Below are 17,262 nucleotides of genomic sequence, written 5' to 3'. Positions count from 1 at the left end.
AGCCCACAACGGGGGGAGACAACCAAACAAGTGATCAACCATTGTATGCGCTCTTTTTCAGTTTTAGGAAGCCCCATGGAGATTAAAACAGATAATGGACCCGCATACAGTAGCGCTGCATTCGCTACCTTTTGTGATCAATGGAAAATTGTCCATAAATTTGGCATCCCATACAATTCCCAAGGACAAGGAATTGTAGAAAGAGCAAATTTAACACTAAAAATGATGCTTGATAAGCAGCAAGGCCCCTTTAAGATAGGGCTGCCTGAAATCCAAAACCGTTTGAGTAAAGCCTTATACACACAGAATTTTTTAAATCTTACAGGCTCACCCATAGCTTCTACAGCTGGGGAAAGACATTTTCAGCATAGCGTAGTTTCTCCCCGCCCTCTTGTTTATTACAGACAATTGCCAGACCCTCAGTGGAAGGGCCCCGTGGAGCTCGTTACCTGGGGACGTGGTTACGCTGCCGTGCAACTCCCGGACAGAGTGTTGTGGGTTCCTGGAAGATGCATACGACCGTTTCATGAGAAATCAGTGAAAACAGATGATAAAAAGGATCCCGAAGCAAGCCTATCCCTTTTGTTTCAAGCCACAGACGACTAACATTGCTCCCTGCGAAGCCTGTTGGTGTTTCCATTGCTTCTCCTGTGAGCTGACTGCAAAATCCCGTGTGACATTGTGATAATTGAACAGTATCTTGAGGAATATTTTTCCTATACCAATCCTTCTCACACTGAACTCCGTATCACACCAACAGTACAACAAGCTATTGACAATCCTTTTTATAACCATTATCACCAAGGATCTCTTGATCCCTCTTTTGACATCTAGTGCTAAAGATGAAAATCCGTCCGGAACAAGTCATTGGCCGTCCTTATGTCCCAAGAGTACGTCAGCCCCGATGCCCATATTTCAGAGGACCGTCGCATGGACAGGAAATGGGATTTTGGGTTTTTTGGGCTCTTCCGATGTCCTGCAAACATTTTCTGCTGCATCTTCTGGTAATGATGTTGGGGATGGGAATTGTGCTTTTAATTGTATGGGGGGCATGTGAATATGAACGCAAAAATAAGAATGGAATAGTGGAGGATATTCAAGAAATTCCTTTCACACACAACCACTCAAAAAGAGCAATCATTCCATACTCCAATGGGGAAAACTGCAATTCTCAAGGGATATGCATCTACCCTCACAATACATACGGAGAAGCCAATACACAAGTTACCTTAACTTGTTATTTGGAAAATTCAAAAGCACCGTGTTTAATTACATGGCAATTTTTGCCTGCAAAATACAAAAAGGCATTCCAAAATGTGAGAGGTATTTCACACCCGAAAGAGAACAGCTGTTTATCACACATTAAAGTAAAAATTACAGAGAATTCTATAGGTTGGTATCAATGCATACAATACCAAAAAGGGCTACCTAATAAAATGATAAAAACAGAAGTAACTTCAAGAGCAAGTATAAAATTTCCCCCAGTTAGTGAGTGGTTCTTAACATTATTGAGTTATCAACAAGAGATAGGAGGAGACAGCTTTCACCACCTAACAAAAAGAGAGATAAAAGAGGACATTTGCACAGCCTGTTTACAAAAAACCAAACAAGGCACAAAAATTTCTATGACCTTAATATATTATACTATGAAACCTGAATGCAATGGAACTTTAATACCACCATGCACACATAATAATACACAATACAATCAGTGCTATACACCAAATGGGATACAATGTTATGAACCAAAAGCGGTAGGACCTATAACAAGTAGCATCTATGTTTATGGCTATAAAGGAGGATCTAGTTTAAAACATCAATTTCTTACAGCACAAAGATTATCAGGGTACATAGCCCATAATGTTTCAAAGGGAATGGCACCTGTCATTGTTTGTTTTGATACATGTTTAGCAATTGCTATAGGGCAAGGAACAGGATCCGCAGGGGTAACCTGTGGAGGACAGTCGTGGGAACAATCATATATCCAAAATCATAGATACTTATTCACTCGCTCAACACTCTCAGCACATGGAGGCTATACCCAACCGAGTGTATACTGGTATACAAGTGGCTATGGACCTAACAATTTTGATCTTTCTATTACTCCAGTCACTACTAATTGTCAATCCCATCACTGCACACCACTCTGCCTTTCTGCGCAGGTAGCAGGTACTTTAGGCACCCGATACTATCATTATGGTATTGGTATAGATAAAGCAGGAAAGGATCCTTATGGATACATCATTGTTAAGACTGAAGCAACAAAATTAACAAATCAACCTGTAAAGTTTTTTTGGAGCTATGAGCAGGAGATTGCTAAACTTAACGATCTACCTACACCTCCAAAAGCAAAAAATATGTTTATTAATTTGGCTCAAGAAGTTGCTACAGAACTTATGTTAAAAAATTGTTTTGTATGTGGAGGAACCACTATGGGAGATCGCTGGCCATGGCATGTACAAGAAGCAAACTATACTGAAATAGCTCAATGGAAAGGGAACTTCACCTTTAATAACAACTTCAATGAAACCTGGCAAGTTACCTCTCATATAATAGGTCACATATGTTATACCAGAAATAAAAATAATCAAAAACACAGAAATAAACCTATGGGATTTTTAAAATGTTCTAATGAGTGGGAAAATAACACTTGGGTTTCACAAACTAATATGACCAAACCTGAAAACTCATTGCTGGAAGTAACTAAGTTACGAGGACTTTCAGACCCTGAAAATGATACTATTGTGTGGAATTCACCTGATGGGTTATATTGGATATGTGGTAATTTTGCCTATAATATGTTACCCGCGGGGTGGTATGGGTCATGCATCTTGGGGGCGATTCAACCATCATTCTTCCTAATGCCTATAGAGAAAAAACAAAAATTGGGAGTCCCTGTATATGATACTCTTGAAAGACGTAAACGTACAATAGATCTTTCTAAAGGGATAAAAATAGGTAACTGGAAGGATGATGAGTGGCCCCCTGAGAGAATTATTGCATATTATGATCCTGCGACGTGGGCACAAGACGGTTCGTGGGGATATAGAACGCCGATATACATGATAAATCGCATTATTAGATTACAAGCTGTATTAGAAATAATTACAAATGAAACTGCATTGGCATTAACTAAGCTTGCTAAAGAAAGTGTATTGTCAAGAACTTATATTATGCAAAATCGTTTAGCCTTAGACTATTTGCTTGCTGCTGAAGGCGGAGTGTGTGGTAAATTTAATCTTAGTAATTGTTGTATACAAATTGATGATTCTGGAATTGTGATAGAAAAAATAACTCGAACTATGATACAAACTGCACATGTTCCTGTACAAACTTGGAAAGGCATATTGGACACTGATGGTTGGTTAGGAGGTATTTTTAACAATTGGAAGCAAGGTTTATTTTTTATCGGAATGATATTTTTGGGATTAACTATGTTGCCATGCATAATACCATTATTGAGATCCACTATGCAAAGTATTGCGGACGCTGCTATCCAGAAGCATCACGCATTATTAATAAGTGTCAATACATCAGAATTAATAATCCCTGGATATCCAATGGAAGGGGGATTTGAGAGAAAGAAACAACCATGGCAATTGCTTCCATTTAAAAAATAAAAAAGGAGGAGATGTGGGAAATTACCCCATAATTGGCTGGGTGAAATTAGCTGGGATCAATAGGATAGGATAGAATATTCTATCTGGATCAATTCTATCTGGATCAAAGGATCCCAGTGAACATTTGCCAAGAGCCATATGGAAAAAACAGTCCTGGGAAAGCTTTTAGATAAGGAAGCCGAATTCATTTCGAGTGTCTATGTGAATAGCAATACACAGATACACACAGAGATGAGAGGCCTCTATTATCTGAGATATAAACACACAGAATTAGCCTTGCATCCTTTTGTCGCCTCGTGTAACAAATCAGTCACTCCCATATGCCTAATGTGATTTACAATTCTATACTTCCTAACTTCCCCTTATCAAAGAGTACCCTTTGTCCCTCCTCCCTGCCTTTCTGCCAGAATGTGTAATCAAGAAGTGATTTGTAACATACTGTGAGATCCTTTGTTTGTATTAAACTGCTGACTAGTTTTCTTTGAACTTTCCTAATAAAAAGTGTTCTGGTTTAGCCAGAAGACGCCATTTTCACCCAGTCTGCAGTGTGCGTGTGTGTCTCATTGCCAAAGCAGCCTAGGAATCAGAATTCGTGATTTGGACCATCGGATTGTGAGAATGCTTGTATCCTCAATGCAAGCTCACTCTCACAGTAATCGGCACACTGGGTGCTATTCCAAAAGCACTGGAATTACATTTAAAACAGTTAAAAATTGACAAAATCATCATCAGTCAAATGCAAAAAGCCGCACTGCTTGGAACTGCACTCATATTACGAAAATACATTACAACGTCCTAGGCCCCTGGGTGGGGCCCGACTAGTAACCAATGCCAAATCCGGCGAAACAACTGGCCGCTGTGATACAATTCCGTTGTTGCGAATAATAATAATAATGCTATTTTTGAATTGTCTCTTTCCCTCCCTTATCCTCGTCCCAGCCCAGAATTGGGGAGGAAGAACCCTTTTCAAGAGCGGAAAGACCAGAGTGAAGAAAAGGGAGACCAGCAACTTGAAGGAGGTGAGTGGGGGGGACCAGCTGGAGAAGGGGAGGAAGAGGAGGAGGTGAAGGAGGAGGAATGAAGGAGCAAAAAAGGCAGAAGATAAGTAAGAGACTGGGGGAAATCTCATCCCTGTCTTGGACTAGAAGACCTCTAAGGCCCCATCCCACACTAAGATTCTAGAATTCTGGACTTTGGATGGTGGGAGACGTCTCCCTCTCCAGCTGAGATCGATGGAGGAAACTCCCGAGGGGGCTCTGCAGATGGGGTCGAGGGAGGCTCCAGTGGGAGAGGAATGCCTGGCAGAGCTTCAACCAGACCTCTGGGGGCTCCATCTGGGGCCCCTTGGAGCCAGACTCTTACTCACCTGGATGAACCGCATAGCAGGTGACGTTGGTTCCTTCTAGCCGGTTGGCCAACTCTCTTGCATGGAGAATGTTGGCTAGTTTGCTGTTGGCATATGAATATATGGCCTTCAGTATTCCCTCCACCGGCTTGTGGATGGTCCGAAAATCGATCTCCCCAAAGCTGTGGGCATTTGAGGTCAGAATTACGATCCTGCTCGGGGCGCAGCACTTCAGCCGGTCCAGGAGCAGGTGGGTCAGCAGGAAGTGGGCCAAGTGGTTGACCTGGAAGGCCTGGTCAAAGCCATCAGCCGTTTGACCATCCTTAAGGATTCCTGCCAGAAAAGTAAGTGGATTATAGGTAGTCCTCAGCTTATCACCACAACCAAGGTCTCGAAATCCCAGGGGTCACAGGAGTGACCTGTTTTATAACCGTCATGCCATGCAACCATAATGGGCAGGCTCCATCACGGTCACAAGTCAAGGACTACCCATAAAGCTTTCAGGTTGGTCTAATGTAGTGATGGTGAATCTCTTCAGCACTGAGTTCTGAAACTGGAAATGCGCGCACGCTCCAGAGCCCAGAATCCCGGGGAACAGCTGTCCGGTGTGCATATACAAGCCGGAAACCGGAATTGCAGCTGGCGATGGACCATGTGCCCACAGAGAGGTCTCTGGATGCCACCTCTGGCACGCATGCTATAGGTTCCCCATCACAGGTCTAGTAGTTAAGCCTAGAAAATGGGAGACCATGAGTTCGAATCTTACCTTAGGCAGGAAAGCTGGCTAGATGTTTTTGGGCCAATCTTTCTCCCTCTCTCTCTCCCTCCCTCCCTCTTTCTCAGACCAACCCACCTCACAGGGTTAGAGAAATCCCAGGCAACCCCTCCCCCCAATATTCTCCCCTTCCTTGCCTGGAGACCCTGGGGAGGGTCTGCTCTGCCCCCACCTGCGTTGTTGATGAGGATGTCCAGACGGGGCTCCGATTCTAAGAAGGTCTGCGCAAAAGCTCGCACGGAGTCCAGGCTGCCCAGATCCAGGATCATCAGGATCACCTCCGAGTTCCCACTTTCCTGGAAAAGGAGCGGAAGGAATCCTGAGCCTCGGGATCGAGTACGGTTTCAAAGGCGGATCCCGACTTACTCACCTTGTACGTAGGTCTGCTCACCTCCCGTCAATCTCCCTGGGTGGTGCATAATAAAACAATACAGACAGTCCTGATAGCCGTTTGTTTAGGGATCGCTCAAAATTATAATGCCAATGAAAAAAAGTGATTTATGACCGGTTCCCACACTTTTGATCATGGCAGCATCTCCAGGGATCATGTGATCAAAATTTGGGCCCTTGGCAACCAGCGTCATTTGTGATGATGGTGGTGATATCCCCAGGGTTTGTGATCATCCCAAGAGCAAAATCAATGGGTGGAGCTGGATTTACTTATTTATTTATTTATTTATTTATTAGGCTTATATACCGCTTCATAGGGCTTTCAGCCCTCTCTAAGCGGTTTACAATTTTTTTAGCAAATTGAGTCAGCAACTTGCCCCCACAGTCCGGGTCCTCATTTCACCCACCTCGGAAGGATGGAAGGCTGAGTCGACCTTGAGCCGGTGACATTTGAACCGCTGAACTGCAGAACACAGTCAGCTAAAGTGGCCTGCAGTACTGCACCCTAACCACTGCGCCACCTCGGCTCCTTAGCAACCAATGAAGAATGGCGATTAAGATGGATAATGAAAATCCTACAAAATACTTCCAGGAATGCGGCTGCCCCGAAAAATATGGAGCCCCCTGAATAGAACCAGTACAGGCCAAGGAGGGAATGGCCGAAAGCCTGCAATGCGACTGAGGCTCATCGGAACTCTTGGAATATTACATTTAGTAGCTGGAACAGTAGAGTGTACAATGGGCCAGAACACACAATTGTAGTTGATTAATCACAGTAGAGAGTGCGGGCTCCTGCCTGAGGCAATCTGCGCTATGATTGGTTGCTGTGGGTGTAAAGGGGGAGTTTCCCTTTTTTCCCGCCTTTTTCCTCTGTGGGCTCTGAATGTTGTTTGATTTACCTCATGATGTCCCTGTGTTGCTGACTCTCTTGTCTCCCATGGATATAGATGTTAAATATATTCATTTATATAAAACTTTGTGCCAGTCTCTCTGATTTCATTTAGACATTGCTGCGTAGTTCCCAGACCCAGATCCAACAAAACCGCTTCCAGGAATGCGGCTGCCCCGAAAAATATGGAACCCCCTAAATAGAACCAGGACAGGCCAAGGAGGGAATGGCCGAGAGCCTGCAATGCGACTGAGGCTCATCGGAACTGTTGGGAGATTGTATTGAGTAACAGTAAAGTGTATAGTGGCAGTTGATTGGTTGGAGAGTGCTGGCTCCTGCCTGAGGCAATCTAAGCTATGATTGGTCGCCTAGGTATAAAGGGGGCGTTTCCCTTCCCCCCCCCCCCCGCTTTTTTCTTCTGTGGGCTCTGAATGCTGTTTGATTTACCTCATGATGTTCCTGTGTTCCTGACTATCTTATCTGCTGTAGATCTAGATGTTAAACGTATTCATTTATATAATAAAACCACTTCCAGGAATGCGGCTGCCCTGAAAAATATGGAGCCCCTTGAACGGACCCAGGACAGGGCGTGACAGAATTCAAGGCCAAGCTGTTTAAGTGGGGAATGGCGGAGAGTCCGCAATGCGACTGGGCTACATCGGAACTGTTGGGAGATTGAATTGAGTAGCTGGAACAGTAGAGTGTACTGTGGTAGTTGATTGGTTGGAGAGTGCTGGCTCCTGCACGAGGCAATCTAAGCTATGATTGGTTGCCTGGGTATAAAGGGGGAGTTTTCCTTTTCCCCCGCCTTTTTCCTCGGTGGGCTCTGTTTACTGTTTAGTTTACCTCATGATGTTCCTGTTTTTCTGATTATTTTGTCTGTTGTAAATATAAATGTTAAATATATTTATTTATATATAATTATAAATTTTGTGTCAGTGTCTCTGATTTCATTTGGACAGTTGCCTGATCCAGATCCAACAAGATCCATTTCCAGGAATGCGGTTGCCCCAGAAATTTAGAAGCCCCCTGAATAGAACCAGGACAGGCCAAGTAGGGAATGGCCGAGAGCCTGCAATGTGACTGAGGCTCTTCGGAACTGTTGGGATTTTGAACGGAGAGAAGCACGGCAGCTGCTTACCCGTCGGATGTCATACACAGCCGATTCTCCTCTCGCTTTGTCGCGGCAGGCCAGAATGACACGGGCGCCTCTCCGGGCCAGATCCACCGCTGTGACCTTCCCAATCCCTGTATTTCCCCCTACGAAAGGTCAGAGAGAGGATTCACTGAGCTCACACAGCCTTTGATGGGGATCCAGGGGTTGGACCTGCATTTGTGTGCCTGTAGTTTTTGTGGTGTTGCTGTTCAAGGTTCCGACTGACGAACCCAAGCAAGCAAGCACTGTCGAGAGGATCCAATCTCTTAATGCAAAACTTTGTTGAGTACATCATTTTGGCACAGATGAAAAGAAAACCAACTCTGATTAATTCCCACACAAGCCAGAATAGAATGGAGTAGAACAGAACATATTGGAATGAAGAATAGAATAGAATAGAATTCTTTATTGGCCAAGTGTGTTTGGACACACAAGGAATTTGTCTGCAGTGCATAAGCTCTCAGTTACATAAAAGCTATATAAGTGATAAATCATGATCATAATCATCATAAATACATTCATCATGAATCATAAGATACAACACTTGGTGATAGTCATAGGATACTAAATAAGCAAAAAACATAAATCGTACTAGGTAACTAAATAAAACAATATATATCGTAAAGATACAAGCGACAAAGTTATAGTCATAGGTAGAAAAGGAAATAGGTAATAGGAAGGATGAGAATAATAATAGTAATAGAGTCATGGTAAATAGTTTGACATTGTTGTGGGAATGAGTTGTTCTAGCCGAGGGATGGCATGGGGGAAAAACTGTCCTTGTGTCTAGTTGTGTCTCATTTTGAGAGTAGAAGTTGAAACAATTTATGTCCAGAATGTGAGGGGTCTGTAACAAGGGTGGATTGCTACTAGCATTACAGCCGGTTTGGTGCGTGTGCAATCCCCCCCCCCCATCAAAAGGCATTTCAAAAAATGGGATGCAGTGCTTCCGTCAGACCAGAAGATGGCACAGGTTTCCCACTACCGTGACCCGTCAAAACCGCGGTCCACAAAAGCGTGCTCGACGAAAGCGCGCATTTGACGTCATCACAGCGCGACGGAAAAAATTAAAAATTGAAATAAAAATAAAATTAAAGCAAGCCGATTCACATAAAGGTAAGGGTTAGGTTTAGGGTTAGGGTTAGGGTTAGGTTAAGGGTTAGGGTTAGGTTTAGAGCGTTAGGGTTACGTTTAGCGTTAGGTTAAGGGTTAGCGTTAGGTTTAGCGTTAGGTTAAGGGTTAGGTTTAGGGTTAGATTTAGGGTTAGGTTAAGGGTTAGGTTTAGGGTTAGGTTTAGGATAAGGTTTGGGGGGGTTAGGGTAAGGTTTTCGCTTTATTTTTACATTTATCGATCACAGTTTTCGTCGCGCTGTGATGACGTCACGTACGCGCTTTCGTCGAGTGCGCTTTTGTCTACTGCGGTTTTGTGGTGGAACTTCCCACTACTAGCTCTGCATGATGACATGATATGATGTCAGTCTACAACAGGGATGTCAAACTCAAGTAGTTCTCCAGCTGGACAGGTGTGGGAGATGTGGGCTCCTAAGAGTCTCACATGAACCCTGTCTGACAAACAATCTCGGAAGATTCTTTTGAATCAGAACCCCCGCACTGGAGGTGGGGCCGAAGAAGGGCAGCGTCTCATCTGACCCTGAGAGAAGCAACAGATCTCTCGTGGGTTAGAGATTTGCCTATGAATAGGAGTTGGGGTGGCAGCCTTCATGGCTGACAAGATGCGGGCCTTTTTGTCAAAATAAGTTTGGAACAGGTGGAGACCAGGAGAGATAAAAGTCCTGGTAAGAGAATTTAACTAACCCACAATTGTAAATTAAATCTGGAAAAGGGAGAGAAATTTTGAGAACATAAATAATACTGATGGTCAGATCGGGACTTTTTTTTCCCTAAAAGAAAAAGGTTAAGATGGCTCCGGCTTCACTTCCAGCCCCACAGTAGCTAAAACTTAAGGTGGAGCAGAGCCTCAAAATAAGACTTTGTATTTAAGGCTATCAGCAGTTTCAGTAGCCTTACAGCTAATCCGGAAATCACTGGCAAAGAGGGTTTTTCCTGGGTCCCCAGAGACTTTGCGTGTGTCTCTGGGACCACTGGGTCTCCCCCTACCTTTCACTGTCTCTTCAGGACAGCTTGGGTCCAAAAAGAACCGCCCAGATGATCCGGTTTAGATGGACAATCAGGAGCAGCCTGAAAGTCTGTCTTCACACTGCTAAGCCCCCTCACACTGCTAAGCCCCGGGGAGACCGGGAGAGATAAAAGTCCTGGTAAGAGAATTTAACTAACCCGCAACTGTAAATTAAATCTGGAAAAGGGGGAATAAATTTTGAGAACATAAACAATATTGATAGCCAGATCGGGACTTTTTTTCCCTAAAAGAAAAAAGATTAAGATGGCCCCGGTTTCACATCCGGCCCCACAGTAGCTAAAACTTAAGGTGGACCCGAGCCTCAAAATAAGACTTTGTATAACTAACTGCAATCTTGGAAGAACAAAAGACCAAGATGGCTCCCATCGTTCTCCCCTACAGCAATGGAAGTGGACAAACTTAAGGTGGACCAGAACTCTGAAATAACTGTATAGCTAATTCTAACTTTGGAACTGGACATCATGGAAAGCTGGAAATTTGAAGAACTACTTGATAATATAAAAATATGCATAAAATCAAGCCTAAATAGAATTCTGAACCCAAAGAAGCAGAATTCAAAGAAGAAGGGGGGCAAGATAATGAAGGAGTAGAAACGGAGGGAAAGAAAAGGCAGACAAAAGAGGTTGAGGCTGTTAGTGACATAGGGGAAATTGAAGGGGGAGGTTTTGCCCCAACAAAGAGAAATAAAAAACATCCTTTTGGTGGTGACCTGGGGAAAGTTGGGAAGAGTGGATGTGCCGAAGCAAAGAGAAGGGCAGGAGCAGAGAAGTGGGACAAAAGACTTACTAGGAAAAAATCAGACAACCAGAAATTTTTATGTGGGAGAATATAAAACTAATATAAGGGTTTTATTTCTAAATTTCACAATAAAATGGAGTTGCTAATTTATTGAATGTAATAATGGAAAGATAACTAAGCAAAGGCCGAAATATATGGAATGTGGATAAATAAACTGACATGGGGAGTTTGTAAAGCAGAGGTTTGCCATTCACTTTTATACATGATAATTAAACTGAGTGGCAAATTGACTGGAAACGACAACAGAAGGAGAACTAAGCATGGGTTAAAATATATGAAACATGGATATACATAGAACTTTTAAGATGATGAAATAAAGCGAGATGTTTACCGTTTGTTATTCTATGCAATAGATTAAGGGAATTGAAATGAATATTAAACAGCGAGGCTTGCTAAAAGTAATCTAATCCAAGACATGGAAAAATTGGAGAGGGAACATGAAATACACTTATAATGGGAAACTATTGAGACTTAAAGGCAGAATCACAAATTGGAGGCGCATAAGGATGTATAATTATATAAAGATAATGATGAGAATAGCTGGGAATTGTAACCAGGTCTACATCTTGACCAAAATTAGGTGTGTGTGTGTGGGGGGGGTGTTAAAAGTACAATGATTATATATGTATACTTTTTTGGTCTATTTTTCTGTTTTATTAAAGGAGGAGAATATATATTTAACATCAAATATGTATATTGAAAAGGAACTATAAATACCATCAACATAAAATGGAGCTTGCTCTTAAAACAAGGATAAAGTTTACCCCTCAGTTATTTTTGTTAGGTATAATTACTGATTGTACAGCTGTAGAGATTAATTTGATTTTGCACTTAATAACTGCAGCTAGATTGTTGGTGGCACAATACTGGAAGAAGGAAGATTTGCCTACAATTCAAGAATGGACATTGAAAGTCACAAATTTAGCCGAGATGGCTAAAATATCTGCATATCTTAAGGACCACTCAAACGAGAGATATAAACGAGACTGGAAAAAATGGATCGATTATATACAAACTAAATATGGGACTAAGAAATTCCAGATAGCCTATGCTTAAGATCAGGAAAGATATAAATTGTTTAAAGTTAGCCTAGCGAGGAGGAGCTAAGTTCAATGTAAAGATGTTATCAATTTTCTATTCTTTTTTCCAATATATTTTAGACTGTTTTTGTTAAAGATTTATACCGTGTATGGGTTCTGGGAGGGAAGGCTGGGGGGGGGGGGGGTGGGGGGGGGGGGGGGAGGGGGGATGTATATTAGGCTTGACGAGGGGTGTTAGATTTTAATGTAATATGATTGCACATGTATACTGTCTTCTCTTATTTTTTCTTTAAAACTAAGATATGTGAAGTATATTGATATGGAAGCATAAATACCATCAACATAGAATGGAGTTTGCTCAGAAGCTGAAATACACCAAGTGAATGAGAAGAAGAGTGGGAAACAGAAGGGAGAAGAAAGATAGCAAGAGAGGGATAGGAGAGAGGAAGAGTGGGAAACAGAGGAGAGAAGAAAGATGAGAAGAGAGGGATAGGAGAGAGGAAGAGTGGGAAGCAGAGGAGAGAAGAAAGATAGGAAGAGAGGGATAGGAGAGAGGGTAAGGGGGGAAGATGAGGAGGATAAGGAGGAGTGGAATGAAGAGAGAGGAGAAGGAGAAAGGAAGGGGAAGTAGAGTAGGAAAGGATGATGGAGGGAAGATAGGAAGTAGGAGAGAGGAAGAAGAAAGAGGTGTATGGAGAGGAGAAGAGCTAATAATGGGTTTTTATCTTTCTGGGCGTTGATGACAAGAGGAACTGATGTAATTACTACTTAATACAATAGGATATTGGCTACGTAATAGCATACATGTGATTATATGTTATGAAAATGGAAAATAAAAAAGTATATTTCAATAATATAGAAAAAGGAACAAACAGTTAGATCTGGTGAAATATTGGATGCAGAGGGTGAACTTAAATCTATGCAAGAACTGGAAAAGGAAAATATAAAGATGAACTGGTTTTCATATGTGCAAATACAATCTAGATACGACAAGGATTGTAAAGAGGAAGGTTTTTATGATAAAATGACTGAGTTAGATAAAATTTTTATGGGTACTGATGAAAAAGTAATTTAAAAACTTTATGGACAATTACTAGAGGATAAGTTAGAAGAAGAACAAGTTAAAGGAACTATGATAGCTTGGGGGGGGGAATTTTGGGCATGGGATTGAATTAGAGACGTGGCACAAATCGTGGTCTCAAAATTATAAAATGACAATGTCAACAGCATATAAAGAAAATTTGTATAAGATGTTTTAAAGATGGCATTTACTCCTGATGAGAATAGCAAGAATGTTCAAGAACAAATTAGAAAAGTGTCAGAAATGTCATCAGACACGGGGCTCATACTGCCATATATGGTGGGCGTGCATAGAAGCTAAAAGATATTGGACTAAGATCCACACGTGGTTGGAGAAAATGACACAAAAACATATAGACTTTAAACCAGAGACTTTTTTATTGGGAATTATACCAGAAACATATAATAGAGACTTGAATTATTTGATTGTAAATGTTCTAACAGCAGCTAGAATTGTATTTGCAAAAAATTGGAAAAATGAAAAAATACCAACGCAGGTGGAAATTATTCAAAAAATTATGGAATATGCGGAAATGAGTAAACTGACATTTGAAATTAGAGAACAAGAAGATGAACAATTTTACAAGGTTTGGGATTTCTTTTATCAATGGTTAGACAAAAAATCATGGTAATGGAAAAAGTGGGAGAACTTTTCATATTTTAAGAATAATAGAATGATATATGCAAAACTATAAGGGTTTAGCTCTGTTAAACAGAGTAGAACGATGTAATGGAATGATGTATGCATGATTTGAATATATAGAATATTTTGTTTAAATGATAGGAATAATAACTGGAGTTGAACTATTGATGCAAAATGATGTTGTATGTATGGATTCAATATTTAGAATTTTTTGTTTAAAATTAAGGAATAATAATTATAGCTGAAAAATTGACATATAACAATAATGTACTTATGTTTATCTAATGAACAATTTGTCATTTGATATATAATTGTAAGTGGTGACCATGGAAAGGACGCACAAAATCTTGTAACCAAACGACATGTTATATGAAATGGAAGAAGGTTGCATGCGTTTTATGTTTTTGTTGTTTGTTTGTTTAAAAATTAAAAAAAATCTTTATAAAATAAAGAAGTGTTGGGTTTTTTTGTGTGAAGACAGATGCAAAGTATGAATTAAGCAGTTATGATTTCTTTCTACTGCGTGTTATTTCTTTGCTCTCCCAAGGAGGGAAGGAAGGAGGGAAGGAAGGAGAGAAGGAGAGAAGAAAGGAGGGAAGGAAGGAGGGAAGGAAGGAGGGAAGGAAGGAGGGAAGGAAGGAGGGAAGGAAGGAGGGAATGTAGGAGAGAAGGAAGGGGGGAAGGAAGGAGGAAAGGAAGAGGGAAAGGAAGGAGGGAAGGAGAAAAGAAAGGAGGGAAGGAAGGAAGGAGGGAAGGAAGGAGGGAAGGAGAGAAGGAGGGAAGGGGAAGGAGGGAGGGAAGGAAGGAGGGAAGGAAGGGGAGTAGGAGAGAAGAAACAAGGGAAGGAAAGAGGGAGGGAGGGAAGAAGAAGTAGGACCGTTGTAAGATAAGATGGATCTATGGGATGGTAAGAAAGCAATCTTCAAGTATACTGTCAACAGTAGGGAAAAATTGTTATAAATACATATTATTAATAACAGTTATGAGATCATATAATTGTGAATGTATATATGAAATTGATAAAATAAAATAAAAAAATTATTTAAAAAAATTTCTTTGCTCTCTTCTCCCATTAGTGGACTGATTGTTTCTTTGTCTTCTTTCTTGTTTTTTACCTGTTGAAAGAAACTTTTTTCCCCATTGTTTTTGACATCTGTTGCAAGTCTTACTTCGTTCAAAGCTTTCCTAATTTCAGCTTTGTAGGATTGGGCTGTTTGTCGGTATTCTGCCTTAGTTATGTGCCCCTCTTTCCATTTTTTGTACTTGTTCTTCCTCCCCCCCCCCCCTCCGTTGGTCTGCAAGTTCTTTGTGCAACCATGCTGGGTGTTTTTCTTGTTTTTCTTGTTCTGTGGTATTGTGTTGGACTGGGCTTTTATGATCATTTCCCAGTTTCCCATGCTTCTCGAGTTGTTTTCCCCTTTAAGATTTCATCCATGGAATCCTTTCCAAACTCTCTCTGAGTTTGTTAAAATGACCTCTTTTAAAGTCTAAAATGCTGGTTTGATTATGTTCTGTTGCTTCTGCCTGTTTTATATTGAATTCTAATATGTGGCTCTCCCCTAAAGTTCTTGCAACTTCAATTTCCTCTACAACTTCTCTTTTGGCAAGAATAAGGTCCAGTATAGCTTTTCCTCTAGTTGCCTCTTCTACCTTTTGGGTGATGAAGTTCTCAGCTAAGTTGGTTAGGAATCTGTTTGCTCTTCCACTTGTCCCAGTTGATGTCAGGGTAGTTGTGACCCACCAGCTGCCAGCAGAGCTGACGGCAGACTCAGACTTCCTTCCTTCCTTCCTTCCTTCCTTCCTTCCTTCCTCCCTCCCTCCCTCCCTCCCTCCCTCCCTCCCTCCCTCCCTCCCTCCCTCCCCCCCTCGCTGGCCGAGGTCCGAGGAAGCCCCGGGGACGGCTGGCCTCTGCGGAGCCTCCTGGCTCAGTCCTGACCCGCTTTGTCCCCCGAGGGGCTTTTTCTGGCCGGACTTTCTCGGTTGCGCCTGAAGCGCCTTCGGCTCAAGCTGGACCGGGATGGGGCAGAACCTCCGCGGAGAAACCTGGGTTGGGGTCGCCTTTCCAGCCGCGTCTCCCTGGGACCTTCGCGCTGCGCTTTTGCTCCGGGACTTTGATCTGCGCGGAGCCCCTGAGGTGGGAGGGGGGCTTATGGAAGGGGGGATGAGAGAGAGAGAGAAAGAAAAAGAGAGGGAGAGAAAGGAGGAGGGGGGCTTATGGAAGGAAGAGAGAGAGGGACAGGGAGGGAGGAAGGAAGAAAGAAAGAAAGGAAGAAAGAAAGGAAGAAAGAAAGGAAGAAAGAAAGAAAGAAAGAAAGAAAGAAAGAAAGAAAGAAAGAAAATGAGAGAGGCAATGCCCCCAACCCCTCTTCCTGCCCAGCTGACCTGTGATGAGCACCGTTTTGCCCCGCAGGCTGACCGCGTTCCGACACCAGGTGGCCGTCCCGAACTTGTAGTAAAGCAGCGCGTAGAGACCCAGCAGCAGCGCCGCCGCCGCCGCCCCCAGCGCCCCCGCCGCCTCCATGGCCCGATCCTCGCTGGCCCCGCAGCCCCCGCCGCTTCCCTTTTATCCGGACGAACCTTCCCTGCCGCCCCGCCTCCCCCATCCCTGGGAGGGACATGGTCACCAGGAGCGCTGCCCCTCCCTTTGCCCTCCCCTCTTCCGCTCTTGGGCTCGGAAGAAGGGAGGGAGGGAGAGAGGGAGGAAGGGAAAGAGAGGAAGGGAGGGAAAGAAAGAAAAAGAAAGAAAGAAAGAGAGGGAGGGAGGGAGGGAGGGAGGAGGGGAGGGAGGGAAGGAAAGAAAGAAAGAAAAAGAAAGAAAAAGAGGGAGGGAGAGAGAGAGAGTGTGTGTTTTCCTTTGACCTTCGCGCTGCGCTTTTGCTCCTGCGCGGAGCCACTGAGGTGGGAAGGGGTTTTATGGAAGTAAGAGAGAAAGAGAGGCAATGCCCACCGAGACCCCCCTCCGCCGTCCAGTTGACCTGTGATGAGCACCGTTTTGCCCCGCAGGCTGACCGCGTTCCGACACCGGGTGGCCGCCCCGACGTTGTAGTAAAGCAGCGCGTAGAGACCCAGCAGCAGCGCCGCCCCCGCCCCCAGCGCCCCCGCCGTTTCCCTTTTACCCACACTTTTACCCACTGCCTGGAACAACCGCGGCCGCCCGTTGCTCTGCCAACCTCTCGCCCACCCCTCGTCCTGGGCTCTCCTCATGGTCTCTCGTCCTGGGTCCGAAGGCGAGGGGTCCTTGGCCACCCGCAGCCTGTCGCCCTTTCGCCCTCCACTCGTCCCCTCCTGAGGAAGGAAGGAAGGAAGGAGGAAGGAGAAGGAGACCGAGAGAGGGATGGAGGTGGGAAAGGAGGCAAGAAAAGAAGGAA

General features: G+C 43.3%; 2 protein-coding genes across 3 annotated transcripts in view; both read right to left on the bottom strand.

Moving 5' to 3' along the window:
- The window catches only part of LOC116507325 (dehydrogenase/reductase SDR family member 13-like), a 134,133-nt gene that overhangs the window by 35,753 nt on the left and 81,118 nt on the right, over positions 1 to 17,262 (bottom strand). Inside the window, exon 1 of one of the 2 annotated variants that reach the window (XM_032215381.1) lies at positions 16,870 to 16,953. The exons of the other annotated variant lie outside the window; for it this stretch is intronic. The gene's annotated coding sequence lies outside the window, so the exon portion shown is untranslated. Of the gene's footprint in view, positions 1 to 16,869; positions 16,954 to 17,262 lie in introns of those variants that run through there. 2 annotated transcript variants of the gene reach the window in all.
- On the bottom strand, positions 4,964 to 16,430 carry LOC116507326 (dehydrogenase/reductase SDR family member 13-like). Its single transcript, XM_032215383.1, has 4 exons — positions 16,277 to 16,430; positions 8,161 to 8,279; positions 5,913 to 6,036; positions 4,964 to 5,298 (listed from the first exon to the last, which is right to left on the bottom strand). The coding sequence occupies exons 1-4, from the start codon at positions 16,413 to 16,415 to the stop codon at positions 4,979 to 4,981; spliced, it is 702 nt and encodes a 233-aa protein (XP_032071274.1). The 5' UTR covers positions 16,416 to 16,430; the 3' UTR covers positions 4,964 to 4,978.

Source organism: Thamnophis elegans, chromosome 4, assembly GCF_009769535.1.
Source record: "Thamnophis elegans isolate rThaEle1 chromosome 4, rThaEle1.pri, whole genome shotgun sequence".
In the NCBI taxonomy this organism is placed as follows: Eukaryota; Metazoa; Chordata; class Lepidosauria; order Squamata; family Colubridae; genus Thamnophis; species Thamnophis elegans.
Note: the sequence above shows the minus strand (reverse complement) of the source record. Positions and strands in the feature narration are given on the sequence as shown.